This window comes from Hemitrygon akajei, chromosome 3 (assembly GCF_048418815.1).
Source record: "Hemitrygon akajei chromosome 3, sHemAka1.3, whole genome shotgun sequence".
NCBI lineage: Eukaryota > Metazoa > Chordata > Chondrichthyes > Myliobatiformes > Dasyatidae > Hemitrygon > Hemitrygon akajei.
Genome location: NC_133126.1, coordinates 155,663,382 through 155,676,180, shown reverse-complemented (window position 1 = coordinate 155,676,180; position 12,799 = coordinate 155,663,382). Strand labels below are relative to the sequence as shown.

Here is a 12,799-nt window from a genome sequence, read left to right as displayed (position 1 = left end):
GAGCTCATCTGGCAACAAAGCATCACAGCTATTCATGGTTAGGTTTTGCCTTGTAGAAATTAATGGCCTGCAAACCAAACCAGAGCTAATGTACATATGATTCCATCTCTCACTTCAATCGGAATTGATTTTTGCTTTTAAGATAACCTTCTGTAGGTCATACCAGGACTTCTTGTCCACTTCTGGATCACTGGTCCTGAATGCCACAGATGTAGCCCTTAGCAGACCATGAATTTCCTGTTCAGCCACGGCTTTTGTTGGTATGTCCGGTATGTTCATGAAGGCACATACTCTTCCACACGTCTTGATGAAGTTGGTGACAACTGTGGCATATTCATTCAGATTTGAAGACAAATCCCTGAATACCTCAAGTTCAAATTCAAATGTCATTCAACCATACATGAATATCCATGAATACAGCCAAATGAAACATCATTACTCTGGGGACAAGATGCAAAACACTATACTAACAGTCATACCCAGCACAATGCAGACATAAGATAACAAGTGCATATATCAGTAAAATAGTCACACAAAAAAAATACCCCAAGACCCCCGAGTCCATGAATGATGCAGTAGTCTGCATTCAAACACAACACAGCTAGTCTTCTATCACGCAAACACTGGGTGTGGCACTGACTCCAGCTTGGACACTGCGCTACACCACCCCCAGCACTCCAGTGGAGTGCACCAACTCCAATGCCTCTCTCCTGGGCAGCAATAAACAGGTGGCAATGAGACGAGCCCTAGTCCTCACTACAACAGAGCACACACAGCACCCCCACCACCTGCCCCTGCAGTCTGCCAATAAATCAGTGAATTAACCTGCAGCATTCCACATTAACAATGTCCAACAGGGTCTAGTAATCACAAGAAAAATAACTAAGACAATCACTCACTATTAGACTATACAGCACCTTCATGCGCCGACTCCTCTGATGCCTTTATGATGCAGGCAGCAGCATGGTCCACACCTAGTCCAGATCCTGCAGTTTTTCCACCAATGAACAACTCGCTGATGGGGTAGACCTGTAGTTCTTTCAGTTTTAATGTCCAGCAGGGTCTTGTGATCATAAAAATATGTTTAAAAAAAGACAATTGCACCTTTGGTTGGTCCCATAGAAGCTGCTGCATTTGAGTGTGCTGCCATCTTACCAGATTGTCCCTTCCATCAACAGTCCTGGAAGCGCTTCTCCACCTCCCTTGACCATGCCTTCTCAGTCCTCACCACTGGTGCTGCAGTCTTTAGTCTCTGCCTGTACAGCAGGGTTAGAAGCACAGTGAAGGAATTCGACTTTCCAAAGTGTGGGCGTGGGATAGCACATTAAGCATTCTTGATGGTGGTATAAAAATGGTCAAGTGTCTTGGCTCCTCTAGTTCAACAGGTGATATGTTAGTGGTGGTTGTTCAGAGACTTCTTCAACATGGCTTGATTGAAATTCCCTGCAATGACAGGGTAGGCATCCAGGCGCACTGATCACAGTGCTCAGCACCTCCAGTGCCTGCCTGATGTTGTCCAAAAGTGGAATTACACAGCTAGCAGGGTAACAGTAGAAAACTTCCTCAGCAGATAAAATGGTCGACATTTCACTGCTAGATGTTCCAAGTCAGGTGACCAGGAGTGAGACAAAACCGCCACATCTGTGCACCATGATGAGTGAATCATAAAACATTATTCTGCCTTTAAAAGACTCAGTTCTCTTGCCTTTGCAAAGAATGGTAAAGTCATTGGGCTGCAGCGCTGTGTCCGAAATGGTGGGTGTGAGCCATGTTTCTGTGAACCCAAGGACACAGCAGTCCTTGATGTCCCTCATAAGGCAATCTTGCTCTGAAGTGTTCATTTTCTAGATACCGTACATTTGTCAGCAGGATAGTCAAGAGTAGGGGGAGGCAATGTCTAAGGCCTCTGAGCTTCAATCGTACCTACAGAATGGCTTGCATGCCATGTATCTGAGTCTGAGTCTGCAGTCTGGGATCCACTGATTTTGAGTATTGATAGATATCTATCTATAATGTACCATGCAAAGGGTCCTGATACACATCTAGCTCTTCAGGTTTGTGTCAACCATGGAGGACTAATATATTTGACTGATTTTGCTAACTTTCTCTTAAACTAGGTGAAGGCTTATACTGAATATTTGTTATTTAAACAAGCTGAACAGTAATGTTTCTGTAACTTTAATTTAATTGTATTTGACCGTTTCCAAATACCTTTGATCATTTAGAAACATTGGAAAAGCCCTTCATACAACATGACCTGTTAGAATGTTATATGCTTGGGCCTTGGTTAAGATCTTGGTTTTCAGTGCAAGCAGCCAGATTACCACTAGCAAACTACTCCACCTCGTGCAACAATCAGCAAGACCAGCAGATGTTGGTCGCTAGGTTCCATGAGCCTGAACCAAGCTCAAAGTGATTCAGTCATTATTTTGAATGAAGGCATAATGAAATTAAGTACCAAGCTTGAATTTTTGGAATTTTCTAACCAAAAGATGTTCGGATGCGCAAATTAACTGATGTGTGGACTTCAGAGATCTGGAAATAGAAGAGCAAGCCTAAGGGGCTTTTATCTGCCCCAATATTCTTTATACGACAGTTTTGTCCAATTTAAACTTGAATTTTGTTTATACAATTTGTTTAGTTTTCAACAACCGTTAAATTATATTCATTTATTCACACCCTGTACCTTTAAGAGTGTTGGAAAGAAAACAGTGGAAAATGTAAACAAATGATAATCCTTCTGATAACTGTCTTCAAATTGTGCCAAGAACAAAAAGCATTCACTTACTGTTTGCATTAGTGTTGATTCAGAATTTGCAACTAACACAAAGACATCAGCGTCTAGGCAGAATTTGTCAATCCATGAATCCAACTCAGTGGTGACATCAGTACCAGGGCTACAGAAGAAAACATCAATTGATACAAATACATATAACATGCATTCGGAAATTTGTAAATTTTTGAAATGAGCATAACGGAGATTAAATAGAAATTGCAGAGTATAATGTTGTGGCTTTCAATGCTCACTATCATTAATTAAATCTGACTGCAACTTCTAGAGGAGACACATGCATAGATATCAAAATAAATGCAGAAATTGTAACTTCATCTTTATCAATTAACCTGTTCCAAATAAACCTCAAACTTTCCACTTGGTGAGAGAGGCACAACTGAACTTTAATATTACATTAAGTTAAAACTATTACACAACGTCTCTGTAATCAGAAAATATTTTATGCAGGAATTCAGATTCACTTACAAGTATTTATCATAGGTACATCAAATCATACAGTGAAATGTGTCATTTGCATTAACAACCAACAAACTCAATGATACACTGGGGACAACCTGCAGGTGTTAATGCACATTCCAGTGCCAACATAGCATGCCCACAATGTTCAACAGCAGGGAATGAACTTTTCTCAGCAATTTTTAAATTTCAGAATTCTCTAGTTTTTTCTTAATTTTTCTGGATATATTTCAGTTTTTAGCTTAATATTCAGTAAATATCACCATCTTTATTTAACTCTGTAAAGTATTTAGCTAGTTAAAAATTAGTGTCTTTTATTTCCTTATTTGATGGGAGTGCTTCATGATTGGCTGCTTAGCTTTCTTGATGCCAACAATGTGGATGAACACAGATCTCTGAGCCACAAATTATGTCAAGACAGCCGAAAATCATGTCAGAAAACAATTTCTTCAAAGTCAGCAGTGACCACTAATGCTTAATCCTTGACTGTAGAAATCATACAAAAAAAAATCAGATAGCATTTGAATGTTTCAAAAATTAAGGAACTAAGTGTCCTGCTTCTTATTCAGCTGGAGCAGTAAAACAATGAAGAAACAGTATTTTGAACTGATCAGACCTGTCCATTAACACCAAGTCGTCTCGTAGAAGAGCACATTTCGATTTTGGCCAAAAAACACGAACTAGACATCCAGCATCTAAGTATTCATTCTGATGTAAAGCATGTGCCAGCTGATTCACAGTCTAAAAACAGAGATATATTCAGTCTATGTAAATGCACATTGTGCTATGAAATTCGCAATAAATAATGTGATTTAAAAGGCAAAAATATATGTAATACCACCAAGACAAATAGACAGGACTCAAGAGAAAAACACTTTAATACCCAGGTTACTTCATAAAAACAGTAAATATAAAAATATAAGGCATCTCTCCAAAGACACAGATACCTACACATTCTCCTTTATAATTAATACTAGCTAATATATTCATTATATACAAATTTTATATAGTTTTAATGAGAAATAAAATCTACAAAATACATATAAAACTTGTATTTGCACTCTACTGTATATATCCCAAATTAGCTTTAGTTCTATTGCAATTCTCTCTAACCTGATCTCTCCCAATCAAGGCAACAATGTCAATTTCCAGTTTTGTCCCATTTTTTCCTCCAATTCACTGCCCTTTTGTTCCCATTTAAATGTTTCTGCTCACACAAACTCCTCTTCTCTACATTCACAATCACTACATTGCAAGCCTTCTATTGAAGTAAATGTTGCAAACTTTTATTAAGCTTTGACAAATTCTTCATTAGCATCCACTTTACATTGCTTTCTCACTGTATCATTGCTCTTTCATTCACAAAGCTCCACTTCTCTTGTTCCCATCAACCCAACTCTCAACACCTTTACGAAGTTATCTTTAAATTCACAATTCTTTTACATCTGGTACATCACTTATGATGCCTCTACTGTTGCTTTATTACATAACTGACCAGTAATAATTATATTCACCATTAAAAACACAAAATGCTGGCAGAACTCAGCAGGCCAGACAGCATCTATGGGAGGAGGTAGTGACGACATTTCAGGCCGAAACCCTTCATCAGGAGTGAAGTAACATGGGATGGTGGAGAGGGGATAAGAAGTGGGGGGAGGGATGAAGTAGAGAGCTGGGAAGTGATAGGCTGGAGGGAAATGGGCTAAGGGGAAGGTGGAGAATTATGGGAAATAAAAGAGAAAGAAAGGTAGAGCTGGGGGGACATTATAGTGAGGGGGAAAAAAAGAGAGAAAGAGAACCAGACTAAAATAATAGATAGGGATGGGGTTAAGGGGGGGGGGGCAGGGGTATCAACGGAGGCCTGTGAGTTGGATGTTCATGCCGGCAGGTAGGAGGCTACCTAGGCGGGAGATAAGGTATTGCTCCATTGACCTGTGTGTGGCCTCATCTTGACGGTAGAGGAGGCCATGGACAGACATGTCAGATTGGGAGTGGTCTGTGGAATTGAAGTGTGTGGCCACAGAGAGATCCCGCCACTGCTGGAGGACTGAGCGCCGGTGTTCATGCCAGCAGGTAGGAGGCTACCTTCATGCCGGCAGGTAGGAGGCTCACAGACCTCCATTGATACCCCTGCCCCCCCCTTACCCCCATCCCTATCTATTATTTTAGTCTGGTTCTCTTTCTCTCTCTTTTTTCCCCCTCACTATAATCTCCCCCCAGCCTTACCTTTCTTTCTTTTATTTCCCATAATTCTCCACCTTCCCCCAGCCCATTTCCCTCCAGCCTATCACTTCCCAGCTCTCTACTTCATCCCTCCCCCCACTTCTTATCCCCTCTCCACCATCCCATGTTACTTCACTCCTGATGAAGGGTTTCGGCCCGAAACGTCGTCACTACATCCTCCCATAGATGCTGTCTGGCCTGCTGAGTTCTGCCAGCATTTTGTGTTTTTATTTATTTCTAGCATCTGCAGATTCACTTGTGTGCCTTTGATATTTAACATTATTGTTTCCAGCAAAGTAGGGATTTTTCCTTGTCTCTGTCATTCCTCAAATTAGAGCATTACTTTTACTCCTAAAGTCAGGGGGTACAAATTCTAACGTAAATAGAGCACAACTGTACCAAGTTTTTTTTAAAAAATTACCCATTACAATTTGAACAGTTCCTTTGCATGCACTGGAATTTAGAAATAAAGTTCATTTTGAAGATACTAAAGAACAGCAAAGATAAAAAGATATAGAAAAATTACATCTCATGGATGGACAATCTAGGAATATGGATAGTCTGGAAATAAGGACCAGACTTTCAAAGAGAAAGGTTGTTCGAAGTCTGCAACTCCCTCTGCAAATGACAACTAAAACTTGATCAATTATCTTAAATCTGAAATGAACAAATTTTTTGTTAACCATGTGCATTAAAGATTGAAGGAAAAGGTAAGCTTATTGAATAAGCCAAGTATTCTATGCCTGTTTTTTTTTTGTTTTGCGAAGTGTTCACTGCATGGCTGTAGTAAAATTTAATCATCACTATGGTTCTATTAGAAACATGGTGCCTAGGAGCATTTAAGGGAGTCAACCAAGATACCATATTAACTAAAGTAAATGTTATATATAATAGCTGTAGAAAAGTTAGGAAAACATCTCTTTGGGGATTGGATAAGATTTTGGTACGAGAAGAATGAGATTGGAAGTGAGAAGAAAAATTCTTCTGGTGACTTATTAGAAACAAAGACTTCTATGGAAATCCTGATTGAAGATGTATCCTTGAGAAGATAAATCTTCTCCAAGACAAAGTTGCTGAATTAGAAAACTGCAATATATAGCATATTCACTCCAGCATACAATTTATGTAAAAATATATTAAAACCCTACTGATCTCAATATCCATTCATTTCATGCATAAACAAGTACTTACTTTCACATTCTTCTTTTCCTCAGAGTCTTCAGTCATCAAATAAGCTTTGTCCCCTTCTGTTCCTTCAACACTTAGGAAACAGTTAGTTGTATGTCCAATGCCACTCGGCAGTACCTTGTCCCGTAACATTGCATTGATTACAGTACTCTTTCCATTACTCGTTCTATGAAAAACAAAATAACTTTCAAAAAGTTCTCTTTCAATTCAAACAGAATTTTCATTTACATAGAAAATTTGCAATATTAAAATCTATTGATTTATTTTTTGGCAACAGTATCAAAATATGCTTGAGGATAGAAATGTGGATAACCAAGAAATTTAACTATGTTTTCAAAGTACAACATGTGGTATTAATCTACGAAAAAATAGCAGCAGCCTTCTACAGCTTCCGGAATAGATATAATACCCTGCATGGTAACACCAAGAGTCTAAAATTTTCTAAGCAATAATTAGTTTCCCTTTTTCCACATGTATGGCCTTTAGGCTCCTCAGTGAGGAAAGTAAATATCTGCTGCTTTCATTTATTTGATGCACGTGGCCACGAAGCAAGTCCAATAAGCATTTCCATACAAGACCATAAAGATATAGGAGCAGAATTAGGCCATTCAGCCCATAAAGTCTACTCCAATTATGGCTGAATTATTATTCCTCTCAACCACAGTTGCCTGCATTCTCACCATATTCTTTGTCCCTTTTACTGAGAACCTATCAACTTCCACTTAATACACCCAATAAATGAGCATCCTCAGCCATCTGTGGCAATGAATTCCACAAATTTACCACTCTCTGGCTAAAGAAATTCCTCCTCATCTGTTCTAAAGTGATGCCCTTGTATTGATTCCTAGTCTCTTCCACTATAGGAAGCATCCTCTCTGCTCTATCTAGGCCTTTCAATTTACAAAAGGTTTCAATGAGATCACCCCTCATTCTTCCAGACTCCGGCAAGTACAGGCTAAGAGCCAACAGATATTCCTTGTAATTTAACCATTTCATTCCCAGGATCATTCTCATAAACCTGCTCAGGACCCTCCCCAATGCCAGCAATGTTTTTTAGATAATGGGCCCAAAATTGCTCACAATACTCCAGATGCATTCTGAGCAATGCCTAATACAGCCTTAGCATTACATCCATGCTTTTATATTCTAATACTCCTGAAATAAATACTAACATTGCATTTGCTTTTCTTACCACCAACTCAACCTGCAAGTTAACCTTGAGGGAATCCTGCACAAGGACTCCCAAGTGGCATAGTAGCATAGTGGTTAGCACAATGCTGTACAGTACAGTTGACCCAGCTTCATTTCCCATTGTTATAGACAATAGACAATAGGTGCAGAAGTAGACCATTCGGCCCTTCGAGCCTGCACCGCCATTTTGAGATCATGGCTGATCATCTACTATCAATACCCGGTTCCTGCCTTGTCCAATATCCCCCGATTCCCCTATCCATAAGATACCTATCTAGCTCCTTCTTGAAAACATCCAGAGAATTGGCCTCCACTACCTTCCGAGGCAGTGCATTCCAGACCCCCACAACTCTCTGGGAGAAGTTTTTCCTTAACTCTGTCCTAAATGACCTACCCCTTATTCTCAAACCATGCCCTCTGGTACTGGACTCTCCCAGCATCTGGAACATATTTCCTGCCTCTATCTTGTCCAATCCCTTAATAATCTTATATGTTTCAATCAGATCCCCTCTCAATCTCCTTAATTCCAACGTGTACAAGCCCAGTCTCTCTAACCTCTCTGCGTAAGACAGTCCAGACATCCCAGGAATTAACCTCGTGAATCTACACTGCACTTCCTCTACAGCCAGGAAGTCCTTCCTTAACCCTGGAGAACACAACTGTACACAATACTCCAGGTGTGGTCTCAACAGGGCTCTGTACAAATGCAAGAGGATTTCCTTGCTCTTGTATTCAATTCCCTTTGTAATAAAGGCTAACATTCCATTAGCCTTCTTCACTGCCTGCTGCACTTGCTCATTCACCTTCAGTGACTGATGAACAAGGACTCCTAGATCTCTTTGTATTTCTCCCTTACCTAACTCTACACCGTTCAGATAATAATCTGCCTTCCTGTTCTTACTCCCAAAGTGAATAACCTCACACTTATTCACATTAAATGTCATCTGCCAAGTATCTGCCCACTCACCCAGCCTATAAAAGTCACCCTGAATTCTCCTAACATCCTCATCACATGTCACACTGCCACCCAGCTTAGTATCATCAGCAAATTTGCTGATGTTATTCTCAATGCCTTCATCTAAATTGTTGATGCAAATCGTAAACAGCTGTGGTCCCAATACCGAGCCCTGTGGCACCCCACTAGTCACCACCTGCCATTCCGAGAAACACCCATTCACCGCTACCCTTTGCTTTCTATCTGCCAACCAGTTTTCTATCCATGTCAATGTCTTTCCCTAATGCCATGAGCTCTGATTTTACCCACCAATCTCCTATGTGGGACCTTATCAAATGCCTTCTGAAAACCGAGGTACACTACATCCACTGGATCTCCCCCGTCTAACTTCCTGGTTACATCCTCGAAAAACTCCAACAGATTAGTCAAGCATGATTTACCCTTGGTATATCCATGCTGGCTCGGCCCAATCTTATCACTACTATCTAGATATGCCACTATTTCATCTTTAATAATGGACTCTAGCATCTTCCCCACCACCAATGTCAGGATGACAGGTCGATAGTTCTCTGTTTTCTCCCTCCCTCCTTTCTTAAAAAGTGGGACATTGGAAAATGATTACCAATGCATCCACAATTTCCAGGGCCACCTCCTTTAGTACCCTAGGATGCAGACCATCTGGACCTGGGGATTTGTCAGCCTTCAGTCCCATCAGTCTACTCATCACCGTTTCCTTCCTAATGTCAATCCATTTCATTTCCCCTGTTACCCTATGTCCTTGGCCCATCCATACATCTGGGAGATTGCTTGTGTCTTCCCTAGTGAAGACAGATCTAAAGTACTTATTAAATTCTTCTGCCATTTCTCTGTTTCCCATAACAATTTCACCCAATTCATTCTTCAAGGGCCCAACATTGTTCTTAACTATCTTCTTTCTCTTCACATACCTAAAAAAGCTTTTGCTATCCTCCTTTATATTCCTGGCTAGCTTGCGTTCGTACCTCATTTTTTCTCCCCGTATTGCCTTTTTAGTTAAGTTCTGTCGTTCCTTAAAAACTTCCCAATCATCTGTCCTCACACTCACCTTAGCTCTGTCATACTTCCTTTTTTTTTTAATGCTGTGCAATCTCTGACTTCCTTTGTCAACCACTGTGGCCCCTTTCCCCCCCTTTGAATCCTTCCTGTTGGCTGTAAGGAGTTTGTGCATTCTTCCTGTGATCACGTGGGCTTCCTCCAGGTGCTCTGGTTTTCTCCCACAGTCCAAAGTAGTACCGGTTGGTAAGTTAATTGGTCATTGTAAATTGTCCTGTGATGAGACTAGGATTAAATCGGGGGATTGGTGGGCAGCGCAGATTGAAGAGATGTACTGTATCTCAATAAATAAAGTCCTTTTGCACCTCTGATTTCTGAATTTACTCCCCATAAACCTTTATTCCTTCTATCAAAAGTGTGTATGACCATACACTTCCCTACTCTGTATTCCATCTGCCATATCTTTGCCCACGTGACTTATCTACCTTCAGACTTTTTAGCTTCCCAAGCAGCTTCTCCTCAGAAATAGCAAATACACTCACTTCTGCACCCAAACACTCTTACATTTCTGGCATTCTGCTAGTGTCTTCCACAGTGAAGACTGACGCAAAATACCAACGAAGTTCATACACTATTTCTTTGTCCCCCATTACTATCTCTCCAGTCTCATGTAGTTCCTGGATATGGGAAATACATACGCATTGTTCTTCTAGAGATGAGGTGGCATACCAGGCAGAGCTACTGCCACACAGCTCCAATGACTCGGTTCAATCCTAGGTGGTGGTTACATTCTCTCCCTTTGCAAGCATTTTCCCTGGGTGATAGGTGTACTGGTTGGTAGGTTATTTGGTTGTTATTATTCTGAGTGTGGGTGGAGATACAAGATAAGAAAACTGTGGGGCAAGGTGAATAGTTCTGGAATATGTGAAAGAAAATAAGAAACAGGGAATTGAACAGTTTCCAGTAAGATAATGGCAAACTCGGATTCAGCAGCTTCTCTGGGTCCAAACGAAGGTGTAACTGTTTGTCCTTTCTGTCTTTTTTTACTTTTGCATGGCACTGCTGGATATTAAAAACATTAAGTATGGCAGGTCTATCTCACTAACAAGTTGCTGGATAGCAATAGAGCTGGACACATTGCAGCCTGCTACAGACACCCAGGGAATAAGGCGTCAAAGGAAGTGCACAATCCAACAAACGGTGGAAATGATTGGCTTGGATGTTTTCTTGTGATCGCAAGACCCTGTTGGACATTGGTAATGAAGAACACGGAGTCTGATTCACTGGATCATTAGTGAGACTGATAGCAGGAAAGCTGTGTTGCCTCGGTTGTTGCGTGGACAAGGCCCTTATGCCTCAGGGTTGCCTATTTGGGCCACTGATGAAGGAGACACTGGAGCTGGCTGTGTCCTGCTGGATTCCAAACTGGGTTGGGGTCTGCTCCCAGGAAGACAAGTGTGACTGTATTTGTCTGCAGCTGCACTTGTGCAAGATGAGGAACTGCTATGGCTGGCTCTTGCAGAAACGTGGTTCCAGAACAATATCCATGCACCATCAACCTACAGGCCATGACAATCAGGGACTTGGGCTATTTATTATTTTTCGTAATTCTAAGTTTCTCGACTATCATAATTACATGTGCCATATGCAACTGTTGATACTGCGTTTTGCACCTTGGCCACAAAGAAATGCTATTTCATTTGGCTGTATTCCTGAGTATGGTTGAAAGACAATTAAACATGAACTTGAATTTGAACGTTGATTGGTGGAAGTGCTGTGAGGACAAGCAAAGACTTCATGGCTGAATAGCCTCCTTCCATGTTGTAAGGAGAAATATGAAAAATATAAAGAGTCTTCTGGCTCAAATAAGTGTCAAAAATGTCCCAAACAAACAAAGGGATCTTAGCAATTTTCTCGATTAGTTTTTGTTCTTTTAGAGTTGCTCCAATTAAGTGAGGGCCCAATTACCCAGAATCCACTACATTTCAAAATATGCCTCCAATTCTTGGTTAAAATCAGGATTATTGCTGAAATGTACAAATCAAGTGCTTTCCCTCAACTTAAAAATAATGAAATTCATTATTTCTGCTAGTTTTTCATCCTCTCAAAGTTTAAAAAAAATTGTTAAAACCCAACCAGCCATCACCCAATCATCATATTTTAATTTATCTACTATGAGCAAGGATACTATGCATTTTTGTTGAGCAGTACCTTTTTAAATTGTTTACCAAATTAAAAAGACCTGCTCAGAGGTCATATTTGATAAATTAAGAAATATATTCCGGCTTTTTACTCTAAGCAATATATCCACGAATAATTAGCCAAGATAAGAAAATGCTTCATCTCACCTTCCAAAAAAGGCTACTTTCATGTGCCTACGTGCCAGCACCTCACTGATTCCCGCCACTTTGGAAGCAAACATTTCTATCTCTGACAACTGCTGTTGTGTTGTTATCTTCTCTAAGCCTTCATTCTGATGAGACCCTGAAAGATTCAAATGATCATGGAGAGATTCAGTAAAAAATATAAGATCTCACATTTAAAAATCACCTTTGCCATGATAAAATGTATCAAAAAAGTCATAAATCATCTGATTTTAAAAATATACATCCAGAGGAGACACTAAAACAGGTGATCAAAACATTTTCAGTGGTAGATGGTAAGGATAGGTCAGAAATATAAAGGCTTAGAGAAAGAAATCAAGATCTTGGGCTGAAAACATCAGAAAATAAGTAGGAGGAAAGGCAGCTGGTGAAGTACAATCTATCAGCATGGGAAGAGGTTAAAGAAAAATGAAGGCGTGGCCACACATTAACTTAAACATTAGGAGCCAAATCTCCTGATTTTCTCCTTGTTGCTATGGACAGAGTATATCATTTGACAAACTCTCACTTTCAACAGAATTCAATCAATCCTGCTGATGAAATCAATGCTGTCCTGGCCTCACTGGAATTCACATA

At 40.2% G+C, this 12,799-nt stretch overlaps 1 protein-coding gene across 4 annotated transcripts in view; it reads right to left on the bottom strand.

Annotated features, from left to right (window-relative positions):
• The window catches only part of LOC140725535 (mitofusin-1-like), a 107,944-nt gene that overhangs the window by 54,547 nt on the left and 40,598 nt on the right, over window positions 1–12,799 (bottom strand). For all 4 annotated transcript variants that reach the window (XM_073041122.1, XM_073041121.1, XM_073041120.1 and 1 more), the window contains 4 exons: window positions 12,188–12,323; window positions 6,665–6,827; window positions 3,867–3,991; window positions 2,789–2,897 (listed from right to left, as the gene is read on the bottom strand). In XM_073041122.1, the coding sequence (XP_072897223.1) occupies window positions 2,789–2,897; window positions 3,867–3,991; window positions 6,665–6,827; window positions 12,188–12,323 (533 nt within the window). The remainder of the gene's footprint in view (window positions 1–2,788; window positions 2,898–3,866; window positions 3,992–6,664; window positions 6,828–12,187; window positions 12,324–12,799) is intronic.